Raw genomic sequence first — 21,416 nt, 5'->3', positions numbered from 1 at the left:
GAACTATCTTAACTTAGTTTGAGTCTGGAACAATACTTGACATATCTTTACTTAGTTTGAGTCTGAAACAACACTAGAAATATCTTAACTTAGCTTGAGTCTTGAAGAATACTTGAAACATCTTAACTGAGTTTGAGTCTGGGACAACACTTGGATTTTTCTTAACTTAGCTTGTGTCTGGAACAATATTTGAAACATTTTAACTGAGTTTGAGCTTGGAACAATACTTGAAATATCTTAACTGAGTTTGAGTCTGGAACAATACTTGAAATATCTTGACTTAGTTTGAGTCTGAATCAATATTTGAAATAATCTAACTTAGCTTGTGTCTGGAACAACACTTAAACTATCTTAACTTAGTTTGAGTCTGGAACAATACTTGAAATATCTTAACTAAGTTTGAGTCTTGAAGAATACTTGAAACATCTTAACTGAGTTTGAGTCTGAAACAACACTTGAAATTTCTTAACTTATATTAGCTTGTGTCTGGAACAATATTTGAAACATCTTACCTGAGTTTGAGCTTGTAACAATACTTGAAACATCTTCTAAGCTTGAGTCTGGAACAATATTTTAACTGAGTTTGAGTCTGGAACAACATTTGAAATTTCTTAACTTACCTTGTGTCTGGAACAATACTTGAAACATCTTAACTGAGTTTGAGTCTGGGAAAAAACTTGAAATATATTTACTAAGCTTGAGTCTGGAACAAAATTTTAACTGAGTTTGAGTCTGGAACAACATTTGAAATTTCTTAACTTACCTTGTGTCTGGAACAATACTTGAAATATCTTAACTGAGTTTGAGTCTGGAACAAAACTTGAAATATCTTAACTAAGCTTGAGTCTGGAACAATAATTGGAATATTTTAACTGAGTTTGAGTGTGGAACAACAATTGAAATTACTTTACTTAGCTTGTGTCTGGAACAACACTTGAAATATCTTAACTTAATTTGAGTCTTAACTTAGTTTAAGTCTGGAATAATAATTGAAATATCATAACTTAGTTTGAGCCTGTAACAACACTTGAAATATCTTAACTAAGTTTGAGTCTTGAAGAATACTTGAAACATCTTAACTGAGTTTGAGTCTGGGACAACACTTGAAATATCTAAACTTAGCTTGAGTCTTGAACAATACTTGAACTATTTTAATTGAGTTTAAGACTGGAACAACACTTAAAATTTCTTAACTTTTCTTGTGTCTGGAACAAGACTTGAAATATCTTTACTTAATTTGAGTCTTAACTTAGCTTGAGTCTGGAATAATAATTGAAATATCTAAACTTAGTTTGAGTCTGGAACAACACTAGAAATATCTTAACTAAGTCTGAGTCTTGAAGAATACTTGAAACATCTTAACTTAGTTTGAGTCTTGAAGAATACTTGAAATATCATGACTTTACTAAGTTTGAGTTTTGAACAATAATTTAAATATCTTAGTTTGAGTCTGGAACCATACTTGGAATATCTTAACTTAGTTTGAGTGTAGAAGAATACTTGAAATTTTTTTAACTTTGTTTGAGTCTGGCAAACAAATTCAAATATTTTAGTTTGAGTCTGGGACAATACTTGAAACAGCTTAACTTAGTTTCCGTCTGAAACAATACTTGAAATATCTTAACTTAGTTTGAGTCTGGAAACACTTGAAGTATCTTAACTAAGTTTGAGATGGAGCCACGCTTGAAATATCTTAACTTTGTTTGAGACTTGAAGAATACTTGAAACATCTTAACTTAGTTTGAGTCTTTGAGAATACTTGAAATATCATAACTTTACTTAGTTTGATTTTTGAAGAATAGTTGAAATATCATAACTTAGTTTGAGTCTGGAACAATAATAATATTGAAATATCATAACTTGAACAATACTTGAAATATCTTTACTTAGTTTGAGTCTTGAAGAATAGTTGAAATATCATAACTTAGTTTGAGTCTGGAACAATACTTGAAACATCTTAACTTAGTTTGAGTCTTGAATACCTGCATTTACTAATGAAGTGCAAGAAAGATCTGGTTTACATGTACACTAAACATGCTATGCTAAAATCATAATTCATAAGAGCTTTCCGCGCCATAGGTAGCACCTAACTTCATATTAAATATTGTATCATGCAACAGTTTTGTCTTTTATGCAGTTGATTGATATCATTGATTTTGTAAACAAAAACAATTACATGTATTTTTGTATGCAAATTATTTTGAAAAACGATGAAATAGTACTGGAATTAAAAAGGATTTTTCTGAACGTGTTAAGTTATCTTTCCTCAATCTTTATTAATAAGATATTATATGATATAATATTTGTCAGATAGAGTAACCTCCCCCGAAAAATACAAATTGTGTTAGGGGCCGGTAAACACACTTATCCTTCATTATTAAATCTATCTGATAGTGTACCCTCCACTGAAAATTGCAAATGGAGTGAAAAAGCAAAGGGAAACCACTCTTACCTTTCATTATTAAGTCAGATAGAGTAACCTCACTTGAAAATTGTAAATGGCGTAAGAAACCAAAGGAAAATCACTAACCTTTCAGTATAAGGTCAGATAGAGTAACCTACCCTGAAGAAAACAAAGGGAAATCACTCTAACCTTTCGTTATTAAGTCAGATAGAGTAACCTCCCCTGAAGAAAAAAGGGAAATCACTAATCTTTCATTATTAAGTCAGATGGAGTAACCTCCCCTGAAGAAAACAAAGGGAAATCACTCTAAACTTTCATTATTAAGTCAGAAAGAGTAACCTCCCCTGAAGAAAACAAAGGGAAATCACTCTAACATTTCATTATTAAGTCAGATAGAGTAATCTCCCCTGTAGAAAAAAAGGGAAATCACTCTAACCTTAAATTATTAATCCAGATAGAGTAACCTCGCCTAAAAACAAAGGGAAATCACTCTAACCTTTTCATTATTAAGTCAGATAGAGTAACTTCCCCTGAAGAAAACAAAGGGAAATCACCCTAACCTTTCTTTATAAAGCCAGATAGAGTAACCTCCCCTGAAGAGAACAAAGGGAAATCACTCTTATCATTCGTTATTAAGTCAGAAAGAGTAACCTCCCCTGAAGAAAACAAAGGGAAATCACTCTAACCTTTCGTTATTAAGCCAGATAGAGTAACCTCCCCTGAAGAAAACAAAGGGAAATCACTCTTACCTTAAATTATTAATCCCGATAGAGTAACCTCCCCTGAAAACAAAGGGAAATCACTCTAACCTTTCATTTTTAAGTCAGATAGAGTAACCTCCCCTGAAGAAAACAAAGGGAAATCACTCTAACCTTTCATTATTAAGTCAGATAGAGTAACCTCCCCTGAAGAAAACAAAGGGAAATCACTCTAACCTTTCTTTATTAAGCCAGATAGAGTAACCTCCCCTGAACAAAACAAAGGGAAATCACTCTTACATTTCATTATTAAGTCGGATAGAGTAACCTCCCCTGACCAAAACAAAGGGAAATCACTCTTATCTTTCTTTATTAAGTCAGATAGAGTAACCTCCCCTGTAGAAAACAAAGGGAAATCACTCTTACCTTTCATTATTCAGTCAGATAGAGTAACCTCCCCTGACCAAAACAAAGGGAAGTCACTCTAACCTTTCTTTAATAAGTCAGACAGAGTAACCTCCCCTGAAGAAAACAAAGGGAAAAAACTCTTACCTTTCATTATTAAGTCAGATAGAGTAATCTCCCCTGACCTAAACAAAGGGAAATCACTCTAACCTTTCTTTATGAAGTCAGATAGAGTAACCTCCCCTGACCAAATCAAAGGGAAATAACTCTAACCTTTCATTATTAAGTCAGATAGAGTAACCTCCCCTGAAGAAAACAAAGGGAAATCACTCTAACCTTTCTTTATGAAGTCAGATAGAGTAACCTCCCCTGAAGAAAACAAGGGGAAATCACTCTAACCTTTCATTATTAAGCCAGATAGAGTAACCTCCCCTGACCAAAACAAAGGGAAATCACTCTAACCTTTCTTTATAAAGTCAGATAGAGTAACCTCCCCTGAAGAAAACAAAGGGAAGTCACTCTTACCTTACATTATTAAGTCAGATAGAGTAACCTCCCCTGAACAAAACAAAGGGAAATCACTCTAACCTTTCATTATTAAGCCAGAAAGAGTAACCTCCCCTGAAGAAAACAAAGGGAAATCACTCTAACCTTTCTTTATTAAGCTAGATAAAGTAACCTCCCCTGAAGAAAACAAAGGGAAATCACTCTTATCTTTCGTTATTAAGTCAGATAGAGTAACCCCCCTTCCTGAGGAAAACGAAGGGAAATCACTTTAACCTTTCATTATTAAGTGAAATAGAGTAACTTCCCCTGAAGAACACAAAGGGAAATCACTCTTACCTTTCTTCATTAAGCCATATATAGTTACCTCCCCTGAAGAAAACAAAGGGAAATCACTCTAACCTTTCTTTATTAAGCTAGATAGTGTAACCTCCCCTGAAGAAAACAAAGGGAAATCACTTTTACCTTTCATGATTAACCCAGATAGAGTAACCTCCCCTGAGGAAACCAAAGGTATATCACTCGAACCATTCATAATTAAGTCAGATAGAGTAACCCCCTCCGAAAATTGCAAATGTCGTTGGGGGCCAAAGGGAAACAACTGTTACCTTTCATTATAAAGTCAGATATAGTAACCTTCCCTGAAAATTGCAAATGGCGTAAGAAACAAAAGGGAAATCACTCTAACTTTAAATTATTAATCCAGATAGAGTAACCTCTCCTGAAAACAAAGGGAAATCACTCTAACGTTTCATTATTAAGTCAGATAGAGTTACCTTCCCTGAAGAAAACAAAGGGAAATCACTCTAAGCTTTCTTTATTAAGCCATATAGAGTAACCTCCCCTGAAGAAAAAAAAGGGAAATCACTCTAACCTTTCTTTATAATGCCATATAGAGTAACCTCTCCTGAAAACAAAGGGAAATCACTCTAATGTTTCATTATAAAGTCAGATAGAGTTACCTTCCCTGAAGAAAACAAAGGGAAATCACTCTAACCTTTCTTTATTAAGTCATAGTTACCTCCCCTGAAGAAAACAAAGGGAAATCACTCTTACCTTTCATATTTAATCCAGATAGAGAGTAATCTCCCCTGAGGAAATCGAAGGGAAATCACTCTAACGTTTCTTTATAAAGCCAGATAGAGTAATCTCCCCTGAAGAGAACAAAGGGAAATCACTCTTATCTTTCGTTATTTAGTCAGATAGAGTAACCTCCCCTGAAGAAAACAAAGGGAAATCACTCTTACCTTTCATATTTAATCCAGATAGAGTAACCTCCTCTGAGGAAAACGAAGGGAAATCACTCTAACCTTTCATTATTAAGTCAGATAGAGTAACCTCCCCTGAAGAGAACAAAGGGAAATCACTCTTATCTTTCGTTATTTAGTCAGATAGAGTAACCTCCCCTGAAGAAAACAAAGGAAAATCACTCTTACCTTTCATATTTAATCCAGCTAGAGTAACCTCCTCTGAGGAAAACGAAGGGAAATCACCCTAACCTTTCATTATAATGTCAGATAGAGTAACCTCCCATGAAGAAAACAAAGGGATATCACTCTTACCTTTCATTATTAAGTCAGATAGAGTAACCTCCCCTGAACAAAACAAAGGGAAATCACTATAACCTTTCATTATTAAGTCAGAAAGAGTAACCTCCCCTGAAAAAAACAAAGGGGAATTACTTTAACCTTTCATTATTAAGTCAGATAGAGTAATCTCTCCTGAAGAAAACAAAGGGATATCACTCTTACCTTTCATTATTAAGTCAGATAGAGTAACCTACCCTGAACAAAACAAAGGGAAATCACTCTAACCTTTCATTATTAAGTCAGATAGAGTAATCTCCCCTGAATAAAACAAAGGGAAATCACTCTTACCTTAAATTATTAATCCAGATAGAGTAACCTCGCCTGAAATAAAAATCACCTACCTGTCTTCCCCCATACAGTGACTGTTACCTGAAAGCGCGATACTGTAACACGTTCCCTACGGTGAACATGTGTTTTATGCGTAACAAAGCCACCAAAAGCCAGGCGTGTGTGTATTCGTGACATAAACTGCTTTTATAACTCATATGTTTTATAGATAAACTCGAATATAACGCGACCTTTCGATCGCAAAACGAGTTTCTTTGTACATGTAACTGTATAATTTACTACAGATTTGTTAATCTTGGCAAAAGGTGTGCAATATAGGTATGGTAGCAGATTACTTTATTGGTGTGGTATACTTGTTAGTCAACCCATAAACTGATGGAATGTAACACATGCAACTTACATATTGTTTACGTATTAATTTCATTTTGCAAAAATGAGTAATATTGTGGCGAGTTTTTATAGTTTGCATGATTGTGTTAAGATTGTTCAGGTGCAAAAAGAAGTATTTTTATGTAAACATACTCTGTGAATTTATTAACACTTTACAACTTTTGATTTATTTATTTGCTATTTATTGGCGACCGTAGGCCTACTCTCTCCTTTGCAGCATTCATACCGAAATTTAGTACTTGTAAATATAATAGCTATGCATTAAACTTGTTTGCAGACAAATGTATACATGTATTTGATGTCTGTGGACTGTAAAATTATTGTCATTTAAAAGATTACATATGACATAGAATGAAAGGAATTAGTAAATATATAATTAATTAAAGCGAGTTGGCATGTGTGAAATCATTTCCAAACCTCTTTAAAGCAGAACGCCTCCGGATTCATGTTAATGTTCATGAAAATTTTGGAAATTCATTTAAAAGATATTGTGAGGTGAACAAATAAAGTAATTAACATATTGCAATTGGCACTTACAATCCAAGAAAATTACCAGAAAGGGCAAAAACAGCCCTTACTGTGTTAGTAATGCAGTAAAAATATAATGATAAAATACTGCAAAATAGGTTGTAAACCTACGGTGGCACAAAGGTGACATGTGTGTGTTTTTATTTATCTCGTGGCCACGAGATACTATGTCGTGACCATGAGTTACTAACTCGTGGCCACGAGATAGCTAAGTCGTGGCCACGAGATAATTAACCAATCAGATTACACCATTTATATGAATTTGCCTAATTAACTAGACATGTGCTATAGTACAAGCAGCCTGTAAAGTGCCATTTATACAACTTATTGACTGGTCAATAATTTTACATTTAGCGTCACTTTTGACCCTGATTTTTGACCCAATGACCTCGAAATTATTAGATGCCATCTACTGATCAGGTGCAATGATCTTTCTGGGTTATATAAACCATGGCTTATCCCTTCTAAATTCTTCATCAGACAAGGATTTTACCTTATAGGCTATCTACTGTCCATGGGCAATGTCCCTTCCAAATAAAACAAGAAAAGCATTGATGCAAAGCATCAAAGGGCGTCCAAGCAAGAAATGCAGAAAGTGAAGATGAACTAGTAGACATATAATGACAAGATATTCTTATAAACTTTTCAATGGTTACTTTGTTTTTACCAGAATGAACGGACGAAAGACATTGTACATTATGAACTATGATTGGCATGCTAGAGATTAGAATATTACTTGTTATTTCTTTATGATCGTGATTATTAATAGCAACGGATATACATGTATACCATCATTTATAATCCATATGTGTAACGCATGATCAACACCACACTTGTGGAATTGTCTCGTATTATGTTATCGCGAAGACCCCTTCATAATTAAGGTATCTGTTCATACATAGTAAAATATGACACTGGTTATATTATCATGTTGATCATGTTGAGCATAATTGTTTATTATACAAAAATTGTAATATAAGAAATACAGATTTTATGAATATTGTTTTCCTCTCTTTTTTTGTGTTTTATGTGCTATTTCAATACTGAGTTTTTACATGTACTACTCTTTTTTTATCAAAATTGTAAAATAAATTTTAAGAATTCAATTGTCATATTGACCGACGATTATAAGTCAAAACTTAACTGGAAAAAAGTCAGTAAATTATGCTTAATCTTTCAATATATAATATTGTTTATTTTTAAACAATGTACATGTACATTTGTATTTTTCTTTATCATTTTTTAAATTATCAATCAAATGACTAATTCATAAAATCTAATTTGTAACTTTGAATAATTCCTCGGCATCTTTACTAAACACGAATAACAAATTAAATAAAATGTTTCAAAGTTGATAGTGTCATATTAATACCATAAAAATGTATCTTTTTCTCAATTGTTGCACATATTTATCGTTTTTATCTCATATAGATAAAATGAAACATGCTATTGTTGTTGTTGTTGGTTTTTTTTCGTATTGTATGTTTATGAATAATAATAATCAATACATTTGAGAGTTGATCTGTGTTTATTAATTATTGTAACCAAAGTAAGTGACAAACATTCATTTTGGAAAAAAAGCTTATTTATCTGTAAAATATTTGTTCTGTTCTGTAACGATATCAAACATCTACTCCAAAACCGGGAGAGACCGGCCAATAAACGTGTGATACTATTCGCCGGTCACTAGTAAATCCCGGTCAAATAGAGGAATTACCGATAGCAGTGCATCCCTCTATAAATAGATTTTCGGAATGTTTAGGTCATCAACTCATCATTCTATTTTAACATAACATAATAACCCACTGTGTACTACAAAATGATAAAAAAACCGAAGAGACGGAAAAGGTTATTTCATGCATTGCGAAATTCTCCAGTTCGCTATTCATTGTACATATCGAGACATTTTTTTAATCAAGCACCCTCATACCGATCGGAATGATCGGCTTTTATTATGACCGACTAAAAGGCTCGAGAAGTTGCTGTCGCCCATTCTCATTCCGTAAAATAAACCAGGACTTATTCCTTCTCATGTTATCGTATAAACAATGTTAACAGGCCGTAGTACGTACAAACTGACCAATTCGATCACAAAATTGTCACAACAAAAGGCTATAGTCAAAATTAATGTCTGATGGGCCTTGGAAGGTGTCTTTCTAATATGATCCTAAAGACGTGTTCAAAGTGAATATCTTCAGTATTTTCAAAGATTAATGTTGCATGTAAAAGTAAGTTATTAAGTTTTAAAAAAATCATAATATATTATAGTATTCTGATTGGTTTATTATCCCGTGGCCACGACTTAGCTATCTCGTGGCCACGACTTAGCTATCTCGTGGCCACGACATAGTATCTCGTGGCCACGAGATAAATAAAAACACACACATGTCACCTTTGTGCCACCGTAGGTTTACAACCTATTTTGCAGTATTTTATCATTATATTTTTACTGCATTACTAACACAGTAACTCGTGGCCACGACTTAGTAACTTGTGGCCACGACATAGTATCTCGTGGCCACGAGATAAGTAAAAACACACACATTTTGTGCCACTTTGTGCCACCGTATAAACCGCACATAACATGTAAAATATAACTTGGATCTTGCGTGATTTTACCTTTCTTAAAATTTTAGTACTAACTACTTGTTGTTAGGTTTGTCGCGAACAGCTGTGTCAGAGATTGAATGTCAGCTTTGTATTTCCTGATCTGCGATCAGAAAATTCAAAAAGGGTTGAAGTGTCTATTCGTGAAGCTGAGCGAATGAATCCGCTGGAAGTTTACACGCAACAGATGCTTGATAGACTGATAATGCCCTGAAAGAGATATGTACCAAATAATAAAAAATGAAAGGTTTAAAAGCTCAGCTAAATTTAAGAACATTGTCCTAAAACAAAACCCAAAAGAATGAAGAGAAAATTTTTTACTTTCACGTCAAGCGCATTTTGACAATTGATAAAATGGCTTGTAATATCGAGAAGACAAGCATATCTTTTAAGTCCGACCCTGATCTGCCAATTATAACCAGCAAAACCATTATCCATCGCTTTATTGAAGATGATGAAAGGTGGGTTTGCATCTTACTTAATTCGTCAAATATTATTTACAAATTATATAATTAAACAGATATTGGTTTTTCAGTTTGTGAATAATTTGATATGCTATCATCTCGTTTTTATTTCAGTACATCACATCATTTTCACCAGCTAAAAAGTCCATATTAAATGAAACGTAGATGTAATATTGAATGAATCTAGGTTTCAGAACAAATTGAGTATAATTATATTATGCCACGGTGGCAACCTCTGGCGAGTATATTTTTAAGGAATTCTTGAAGGTTCTATTCTTGGCGCTGTTTATTTTAATATGCCCATTTTATTATAGTCCCCCACTTACGGGCGGGCGGCGTCCAATTTTTGTCCGGAGCATATCTCCTACACGCATGTAGGAATTTAAATGAAACTTTATAGAAATGTTGACCACTATGAGAGGCTGTGTCGTGCACATGAACCAGGTCTCAAGGTCAAAGGTCATTATCATTCACTTATACATGCATAGATTCAATATAACTATGCACAAATGTTCACCATTGTGAGGCGGAGTGTCTCGTGCAAAATTTAGGTCCCTGTGGCCAAGGTCAATGTTGAAATTAGGGGTCGAAGTTCAGATAAAAATATTACAATGTGTATTCGGTCCATTAAGTCGTCATTTATTGTGGGATTGAAATACAAATGGTCATTATCATGAATACTTTGAGATTTTGTCCAGAGCATATCTTCTACACATATGGAGGGATTCTAATGAAACTTCATAATATTGTTCACCATTATAAGAAGCAGTGTCATGCGCATACATAGGTCTCTTGGTCAAAGGGTAAAGTCACTCTTAGAGGTCATTGAAAAACACTTGTCCAGGGCAAAACTTCTACATTCATAGAGGGATTTCAATATACCGGTAATTTGGCACACATGTTCACCATTGTAAGGCGGTGTGTCACTTATAATATTTAGGTCCATGTAGCCAAGATCAGATATCAGATAGAGGTTAAGTTTAAATAAAACTATGAAAATGTGTATTCGGACCATTTAGTAATCATTTATTGAGGGATTGAAACACAAATGGTCATTATCATAACTACTGGTGTGAAACATGTAGGTTTAGGTTAATTGCAAGGTCAAGGTCACTAAAAATGATAAAATATAGAAATTTTGTCCAGAGCATTTTGTCCTCCACCCATGGTGGGATTCTTATGAAACTTCATAGAAATGTTCATCACTATGAGAATCAGTGTCACGTGCATGAGCCAGGTCTCTAGGTTAAAGGTTAAGGTAACACTTAGGTGTTACTTCTACATTCAACTTGAAACAAATGTTCGCCATTTTGAGGCTTATCATGTACACAATCCAGGTCCCTGCTACCAAAGTCAAGGTCACATAGAGAGCTTAAAGTTTGTATACGGGGACCATTTGGTCATCATTTTTATGGATTGAAACACAAATGATAACTATCACGACTACAAGTGTGACACATGTAATTTAGTTTAATATGTGTAAGGTCAAGGTCACTTGAGATGATAAAATATCCATATATTTTCCGGATATTGCCCAATGCTTATCTCTTATATGTATATTTTAATTTATAATGCCAACATCTCTGTCAAAAGCTTTTGTGACGGGCGTATTTTGCGACAATGTTTCCTATATATATTAATGATATTGCATTAGGTACAACAAACAATATAGATCTATACTCTGTCCATATCTGTATCTGATCATGAAATTAAATGAAGTGAAAAGTAATTTCAAACTGAATTTGGATGCCAGGTAGACGATGAATTTTAAATAATAAGCTAATCAATTCATATACAACAAAATGCATGGTTTTATGTACAAACAAAAAGTAATTATTGTAATGAACTATCTTCAAGTTTAATAAGGTGAATAATACTTTGTCCTGGAATTGAGGATTTATTTACAATGAACGCATTTTTCAAATTTCAAATATTGATAAAACCACAAGGGAATGTATAATTTGTATATTCTTTTAAAATATTGTTTGAAAAAAATGTAGATAAAGTTCTAAGTGATTAAGTTATGAACATGTATATGATGAAAAATAATGTTCTAGAACATTTTATTATCTACTATATAAATATATCGGATCATATATAACAACTTCCACATATAATTCTTTCTTGGTTTGTTATTATGTCTGATACTTACGATGTGATTTTTATACCGCTCCTCTTATTTATAAACTTGCAATAACCAAGCCCCTTATAATCTTAAATTGTGAATTTCATTGTTGTAAAAATCTATAATAATATATCTGCAATTTTGACTTTTTCCAGCAATGAAATTCACAATTTAAGATCAGCATCACATAAAGACATAGTAATACCTAAACACCGCACAAACTATGGGAAAAAAACTTTTATTTTTGTGCAATGGTGCAAAAAAATTTAACAGAATACTATATAGTATCCGTTCTTCTAATTCTCTGACATCTTTTAAAAATCAATATAAAACATATTTTGCAGATATATGTTTTTTTACATATATATAACCGGACAGTGGTAGGTTTAAAGATATACTATGCTCATCTTTGAGTAAAATATTTTAATCGGAGAAATTTATTAAAACCTATGAAATTCTTACTGAATATGTATAATTTAACTAAAAAATAAATAATAAACTACAGTATATTGGAAGCCACGTTCTCTAATACACGATAAGTAAAATTGGTCTTTTCTTAAAAAACTGCCAGTTTTTTTAACGACACTATATATTCATATTGTGACGACCTATGTGTGTAGAGTTTTAAACATGACATATTAACTTTGTGTGAAGTCAAAAAATGTTTATTTCATATTTACAAAGAGACTGTAGCAATTATCAATATTTTCTGACATCAAATTTGAGCATAGTATATCTTTAATATCGTCATAAATTAATGCTCAAATGATAAATTCTATTATTATATGATCTAAATATTGCTGCAATCTCATTGGTCCAAACAGTAGTCAATAGAACTTTTTATAAAATCATATTCAATGGGTGTAGTATCATATTCACTGGCTGAATTGAATTTTCCCAGTCTAAAAATAGATTGAGACATCATACACCGTAGACTGTTAATCACGTGTGTTATTTAAAAAATAATTGTTGCTTTTTGTTCTTTAAAGCATGTTTCTCGATTAAAATATAATATTACTTTACTATTATACTTAAAGGCAACACCGCAATGACGAGTATAAACTTGAATTATTTTTGTATGCGCAGCGTGCACGACTAACACGTGCGTCTTTTTCCCGCGCTTCAACGAGGCAAATTTGTACATGTATTTAAGGTTGTACTTTTTGTGATTTTTTTTTAATTCATAGCCTATGCATATAATAAAACAATTATTGACTAGTGAGCCATTGAATATGATGTGATATTCACCGGCAGAAAGTCATATTGACCTCGGCTATCGCCTCGGTCAATATGTCAATTGCCGGTGAATATCACATCATATTCAATGGCTCACTAGTCAATAATTGCATAATATTCTCCTTATATAAACAACACATGTATTAAAAGAAAACAAAACGCATTATAAGAAATATGAATGTGTTATATTGTGATTAAATCAAACATTTTGAAAACATGTTATATATATATATGATAGATATAAAGCAGATTAAAATAAGCAAGCATTCAACAGAATATTACACTTGTACACAATAGCATAACATCAATTATATTCATGTGACTCTCGACATAAACATTGCACCCTCACTTTAATTTGTATAATTTCTGCTAATGTTATTCAGTAAAGAAATCATTTTAAAATACATGCAAAATGTCTTCATAATAATACCATTTGTTTACTGAAATACACAAGTCTCTTGTTTTTGATAAGGAATTGTTTTATAAATGATTGATACATTATTCTGATATACTATACTTCTTTTAAATTGAGCAATAGTGCAGATGTTTGTGATAAAATGAGACAGTCTTAACATTTTGAAAATAACATAATAACAGAAGATCAGAAGTAAATATGTCACAATGAAAAGTAATTTAATCATGCTTCAAGCGGATGAAAAACTCATTTTAATATAAATGTCATGTATTGGTGTGTTTAGTTTGGTTACTTAAAGGGATACTTAACACTAAAGGAAAAACATTATATTACATGAAAATTAATGATTATATGAAAAAAGAAGGAATATATTTTTTCGACACGGGCGCACGAGTATATTAGTGTAGCTGGCGTTTAAACTGTAGTTATATAATATACGTTCATCTTACAAAAGGAGGGACAAATAAAACCTTGAATATGTCACCCAGTAATAAAACAGTAAAGCAATATATTTAACAAGGTTAATTGCAAGATGTGAACTCAAGTAGAAATATTTTCTCAAATACAGGAACACACGAAACAGTATGGCTCACTTTCTCACAACAACGTCTCCATTTAAATCCAGGCCAACAATTTCAAGTTTTTCATTTAATTTTATTTCTATTGTACCGATTTCTTTCAAAGGATCTGTCTTTTTCTGGCAGTCTTTAATGCTAACTGTTTTAGCCTCTCCCTCATCGACGGCAATCATATAGACGAATTCTGTGTCATTTACTGGTTTATGGTGAATATTAACACGGTACTCAGTCCATTCCGCTAAAAGGAAACAAAAACATGAATAACATGTAACAATGTGACGTCAGGATCAATAAAACTGTTATATTATCAAAAATAAAAATCCCATGGAAAAGTTTTACACTGACAAATCAAATTGAGCACTTTGTGATGGATTCTTGTGCACTGCACTTCAGGTCGATAAAAAAAGATTGTATACCAAATTTGTAGTTAATCGAACTTATCGAAATATACTGATCAAGTTATGCTCTGGACAAGCAAATTAAGTATAAAAATTAACAAAGGGCAATAACTAAAAATCATAAAGTGCAGAGTGCGCAGCATTTCTTCTCAATGAGATCCATTATCCTATGAAGTTTCAAGTCAATAGCTTAAAAAATGTAGGGGAATTGGCACGGACACAAATTAAGTATGAAAATTAACAAAGGGCAATAACTCAAAAATCATGTAGGACATAGTACCGATTTTTATGAATTGCACTTCTTCTCAATGAGATCTATCATCCTATGAAGTTTCAAGTGCATAGCTTTAATAGATTAGGAGAAATGGCCCGGACAGAAATAAAGTATGATTATTAACAAAGGGCAATAACTAAAAAATAAGACGTGCAGAGTTATGCTCCAGACAATCCGAAGGGGACGCCGAAATTAACAAAGGGCAATAGCTCAAACGTCATGAATTGCAGAGCACAAGTTCTTGTGCACTGCAATTCTTCTCAATGAGATACATCATCCTATGAAGTTTCAAGTCCATAGCTTTTATAAGTTAGGAGAAATGGCCCGGACAAAAATAGATTATGAAAATTAACAAAGGGCAATAAATCAAAATTAAGAAGGAAAACGTTTCTTGTGCACTGCACTTCGGGTCTTTGAAAGAAGCATGAATACCAAGTTAAGCAATCCAACCTATAGTGACTGAGTCTAAGGGGAGCCCGCCGCCGCCGCCGCCGCCGACACAGCCAACAATGTGTTAGGTTACTGTTTTTATATTAAGAATTGAAAAAAATGGCTCGGACAATACCAATTTTACAAAAGGGGACATCATTTGAAAAGTGGTTAAGAATCAAATGTTATTACAATGCTGCACTTTAAAACACACCTCCAGGCATTATATTTTTGATATGAAATAATAAAATAATGAGATAATAAAATCTATTTAAAAGTGTTTGGCCTAGGACAGAATCATGATGAACTCTAAATGTCCTAATTTGAAGATGTATGATCCTATAATCAAAATATCAAAGCTGTTTTTCTTTTGGGGAAACTTTTTAAAGATTTTTATTTCGGTTGCCATAACAAATAAAATGACATATAATATATTATGATATGACTTTAAGATTCCAATGGCATTAGAAGCAAGAAAAAATAAGATCATTAATAACAACTTTGTTCAAAAATAAAATAAATGCTTAAACGTATTTGTTGAATGATTTCATGCGACGTTCCCAGTTTAATCATGTGACATATTCTATTTTGTGCCGTACTCGTGAATTTCACTGACGGCAAGTATTCGCCATGCTCGTGCTATATATTCGGTCTAATATATCACACACATAACTTACATATTCCATCAGTAACATGTACTTCTTCTGAGCTAAATGGTCATTGTACAATATTCAAGGCAAACCCAAAATATGAAAGTTAAAAATAATAGCAATTGAGGATTTGCTTACAGTCCACTTTAGATCCAACATCTACTTCTTGCCATTTGTCGGAGTCGAGTTTGTCTATCAGACCGCCGAACATCTTTACTCTTTTTCTGTAATTATATACGGGAATGTATAACGTGATGTATAGTTACTGTATATATTAACCCAAGGTTAAAATTAGTGATGGAAATCGGTGAAATTTCTCCCAATTGATTATCGGTTCAATCGGATGGGATATAATGAATAACTTTCTGATTAATAATCGCCTGAACAAGAAAGAAGAGAAGTAAAATAACCTGATAGACTGCATCAAAAATAGTTATTATATATAATTATAATGACCTACAAATAAATAAAAAGGTGGATGTTGGTATTATTTCAGTTACAATGCAGTACCCTTTACTAAAGTAGCATTTTCACATGGACTTATTGTATATACATGACCAGATACATTTAAGCAGGAAAGAAATTTTACGGTCCAGATTTAACAACAGATTTATAACATCACATCAATACAGTTCATTTATTATATCTACATATAGCTGGTTCGGACGCATTTGCAATGAGGGAGTGCTGAGTACCCAAAGAAGACAAGTTAACCTTTTTCTATGGTGTCATATGATGAACACCATTCTTTAGTTTTGACTCTAACAAATACTCTGGTTGCATCGGAGGCCTTATGTTAAACAGGCCCCACTTCTGCATATGCTTCAGATAGCCGTATTGAGTAGAAGATTTCCATATAAATACCTTGCCTGAATTTAAAGAAGTTCAATGCTAAGGAATTTGTTCCCTCGAAAGAAAACAATTCCTCTCATTTGCGTCCATCGCAAGGGAAATTATTGTCAGAATTAACTCCCTTTGTTATGGTAAAATAAACAGACAAGCCACACAAACACGAACATTCAGTAATTTTTTATTATTTTTTTTTCATCTTTGTTTTTTTGTTATGGTAAGAAATTTTCCACGACGTCGCGAATCGGATTCACGTTAGTCTATTATTGTCGCTCTGATCATTGGCGAACATCACTAGTTAAAATAAATAAAGGGTTTTTTATATTTAAAATCATTGATCTTATAGGCAATATTATATCGTACTCGACTACAATATAACAAAGACGGTTAGATATGTACATCATTCGATGTCTTTTGCTTTGCTTTTACTATATCTTACACTGTATCCCTGTCACCCTCCCTTCCGAAAAAGTATAAAATGTCATCTTGTCATCTCAAAACATTCATTCTTTTTTTTTTTGCCTTGGTCCAATATATGATGGCCATTTTACAATCTTGGTCATCTAGCAAATAGCTTATTTATGGAATCACAGAGGGGACATTCCGATTTGTTTCTTATCGGGAAAAGAATAACAAAACGCTATCTCTGTCCCACGGGATATAACTAAGAAAAAATAACAACGACCCCCCCCCCCCCCCCAAATAAAAAAAAAAAAATCCCTATCTCGTAGCCAGAGATCCTGACTCAGGAAAAAAAATCTTTCGAACGCATCTTCGATGATTTTACTGGTCGGCTAACTCGTTACCACGACTAATATGTGTTCATATGACTGGTCGGCTAACTCGTAGCCACGAGATATTACTAAGAAAAAAATCTTTCGAACGCATCTTCGATTTTACTGCTCGGCTAACTGGTTACCACGACTAAGATGTTCATCTGATTGGTCGGCTAACTGGAGGAAAAAAATCTGAGTGAAAATATTTGTCATTTGCTGTTGTTCTTTTTTCTGAGTTAAATCTCGTAGCCACGAGATAGCATTTTTTGTTAATTTTCTGAGTTATATCTCGTGGTCTCGATAAAGGAAAAGAAAAAAAACCGAAATATCCCCTCTATGCTCATCCGTACTAATATACCAAGATAAATATGAGAACAAAAGTTATTCATGTCGTCGTAGAATAATTTGTGTTTGGAAGGGTTAATATTTTTACCTGCTATACTTAACTGTTTGATTAAATTATGATATTGAATAAGATAACGATTATTAAGGTGTATTCAGTCGAGTTAGTAACGATATAGAGTTTACTAAAGAAAGTTTTTTTTTTACAGATTATGTTTCATGACTCATGATGTTTCTAAAGTCGCACTAGTTATTCCTTTTTTCTGGGATGTTGGTTATGGAGGGCGTTCGTTGCCAAAATTCCAGACATGTAAAGTGTTCCTTTTTAAAATGACTTTTGAAAATGCGAACTTGCATGCCTACCATTTTTATTGTATACCTCTTAATTCAATCTTTTAATTGAAGGTTACCGCCTTAATATAACAAGTTTACATATATATCGTAACAACTGACCTAACATCTAAAACGAGAACAAATTTACAAGTTCGTATCTTCCATTGCATGCAATACATATGCATGTTTGCACACTTATAGATCTGAAATATACAAATGAAACGTAAAACTCAAATACGGAAAATAGAGTTTAAGAAAACGTGTTACCAGTTGTAGAACTACAAGAGTACGTTAACACAGTAACATGTTTAAAAATGACAAAAAGTAGATTCACAAAGTTAAACGATTTTAAGTCAAGCATAACGCCCCGCCCCTCTCGGAGTATTTACGAACTTCTATTGCGGAACAGGTATAAAACGGCGCCTCTTCCATATTTTTAATAAAACTGAAGGACAACATACGGCATTTTTCATAACATTTCTTACAAAAGTTTTGTCACTAGCAACATCACTTGAAAATTGCTGATTTTACCATTTATGATGAAGATAACTTATGCATTACCTTATTATTTAACATCGTTTTCTTATCAGTTACAAATTATTATCATTTTAGTGATTAGCCTGTCCGCTGCTCTGCCTAGTGCCCTGTCCTGTGTTTTGTTTTGGGTCCCCTGGGCTTCTTGCCACTTGTTTCTTGTTGCTGGGTCATGTGGGGTTGCGTTCATTGAGCGCCGCCTTCCTTGTTGATCTTGTTTATCATATATTCCTGAGAAACATCGGCGATTTGGAAATTTTTAGGGGAAACAATGACCAACTTCAAGGAGTAATTTTATTGATAATGTAAAAAACCATCCAATATTCTTATTGGTATATATTGAAAAATGTATTGGCACAAATTTCATTTCAACAAAAAACTATGCAAGTATATTTTTTTCCTTTCCGAAATCAAGAAAATACTTATCCGTAGCACATATGTACAATCTTTAATAAGGTATTTTCAGTATGAATAAAAACTTTTTGCACTTGTTTCATTATCCCTCATGTACAGACTCAATCAAAACCGGTCTGCAATTCTTACTATGTAATTTTTGTAGTGATTGATTTATGCTTCCGAGGATCACGTTTGTTTTCCAGATTTTTATACTTCACATACAGCAGGTGTCAAGTGCCGTGTGGCAGCTGTAAAAAAGTTGCCCCGTGTTGTTATATTTTCTGGTCTTTCGGGATCATTGATGCCAGCGCTATTAAGTGTTGAGAATTGAGTACCGTTCAAGCCGGTGCTAGGGCGTGAGGCATGTTGCACTTGTTCATTATCCCTCATGTTTCAGGACTCAATCAAACCGAATCTGCAATTCTTATGTAATTTTGTTGTGATTAATGCTTCCGAAGGATCACTTTGTTTCCAGAATGTTTTACTTTGAGTCTAAAAATTATCAACGCGCGCCTTTCCTTGATGATCTTGTTTATCATATTCTAAAATTTATCAAAAATGACCAAGAAATAAAAAAAGTAAGTAGGGGCGCCATGTTTCTCTTACTGAATTTCATAGTGTGTTTCCGATTTTTTTTTTTACTTGGGATTCATATGCCGTTTTTCATGGTATTGGCACTTACGGTCACATTGAAAGTTCTCAAGATAATCGCCATATTTTAACACATCTGCGGATGTTTCAAAATTCAAAATTGTACCAATTCATGTTAAATTTTGCTTAGCCGGTGCTAAGGGCGTGGACGATAACTTGCTCTTTCCATTACCATCCATGAGCAGGCTCAATCAAACCGGGCCTGCAACATTCTCAATTTTGTCGTTTGAGCGTTCTTAGGGATTCTTATTTTCTCTATTTTACAGAAAGTAAACATGATAAACTTTTAACGAAAAAGTTAATTCATTTTGATTTAATTCATTTTTATTTTTGAAACCGGTATTAAATAATTAATATATCATAAATGTATTAAGCACACTTTTATTCAATCCAAAATTATCAAAATATATTACGAAATAAAAAAAAAAAGTTTGGGGGAACGCCGTGTTTTTCTTACCAATTCGAGAGTGTTATTTTCAGAGTAAAAAAAACCCCAAAAAATTTCAATACATCTTTAAATTCATTTTTATTTCCGAGGCACTCATAGAAAGCTTATGGAAATAATCTTCATTTGATACCAATAATATTGGAACTTTTTATAGAAATAAAAAAAAAGTTACGAATGGACGCCGTGTTTTCCTTCACTTTATTGAGAAATAGGAGAGAGCGACGGTATTATACCTGTCCGTACTTTTCGGTGATAGAAGATCGTAAATACTCAGAGAGGGGCGGTGGTCGTCATGCATGACTTAAAATCGGTTTTAACTTTGTGATTCTACTTTTGTCATTTTAACATGTAACTGTGTAATGTACTGTGTAGTTCTACGACTGGAAACACGTTTTATTAAATTATATTTTCTGCATTCGAGTTTTACATTTCATTTGTGTTTTTCAGGTACAGCTATATATCTACAAGTGTGTAAACATGCTTATGTATTATTGGTAGGGTGACAAATACAAAAAAACTAGCCTATTTTTAGGGGCTACCCGGACCCATTTTTTAACAAGACATGTCGTATACCAAAATGTTCCTAAATGTTTGTAGTTTCCAAATCTGCCGGCATAAATTGGCATAAATGGTGGCGAACAGAGAAAATCCAAGATGGCGTCCAAGATGGCCGCCAAAATATTGAAAAGTACCACTTAGTCATTATTGCTTAATTTTAAGCAGTTTAAAAACAGATTGCTTTGTTCTTTTATTGCATTCTTGTATCAAATTGATGTCAGGAATGAAGTTGTATTACTTATTTTTAATTCAAAAGTGTTTTTTGGTAAAAAGCAGATAACATGTGACAAAAAAAGGTACAAAAAAAATGATAATATTTAAAGATGTCCTGTTCATTTTCCCATGTTTTTCGTGCAGTTCACATATTTACAAAATGTAATTGTTTTATTATGTCTTATATAACAGGAAACAATCTTCTATATAAGGAAAATGCCGTACAGTGTGTTCAATACATAGTAGTAATTTTGAGAACAATGTGTATTTCTGAGTGGGTGGGTAAAAATATCAAATAATGTCTTTATAGCAAAATTAATTGTAAATAACTTTT

At 32.9% G+C, this 21,416-nt stretch overlaps 1 protein-coding gene across 1 annotated transcript; it reads right to left on the bottom strand.

Moving 5' to 3' along the window:
* Nucleotides 1–13,401: 13,401 nt before the first annotated feature.
* LOC132727830 (uncharacterized) lies at nucleotides 13,402–16,280 on the bottom strand. The gene is made up of 2 exons (XM_060713417.1): nucleotides 16,121–16,280; nucleotides 13,402–14,469 (listed from the first exon to the last, which is right to left on the bottom strand). The coding sequence occupies exons 1-2, from the start codon at nucleotides 16,191–16,193 to the stop codon at nucleotides 14,243–14,245; spliced, it is 300 nt and encodes a 99-aa protein (XP_060569400.1). The 5' UTR covers nucleotides 16,194–16,280; the 3' UTR covers nucleotides 13,402–14,242.
* Between the last annotated feature and the right edge of the window lie 5,136 nt (nucleotides 16,281–21,416).

The sequence above is a fragment of the Ruditapes philippinarum genome, unplaced genomic scaffold (assembly GCF_026571515.1).
Source record: "Ruditapes philippinarum isolate M1 unplaced genomic scaffold, ASM2657151v2 ctg13873_1_1_1_1, whole genome shotgun sequence".
NCBI lineage: Eukaryota > Metazoa > Mollusca > Bivalvia > Venerida > Veneridae > Ruditapes > Ruditapes philippinarum.
Note: the sequence above shows the minus strand (reverse complement) of the source record. Positions and strands in the feature narration are given on the sequence as shown.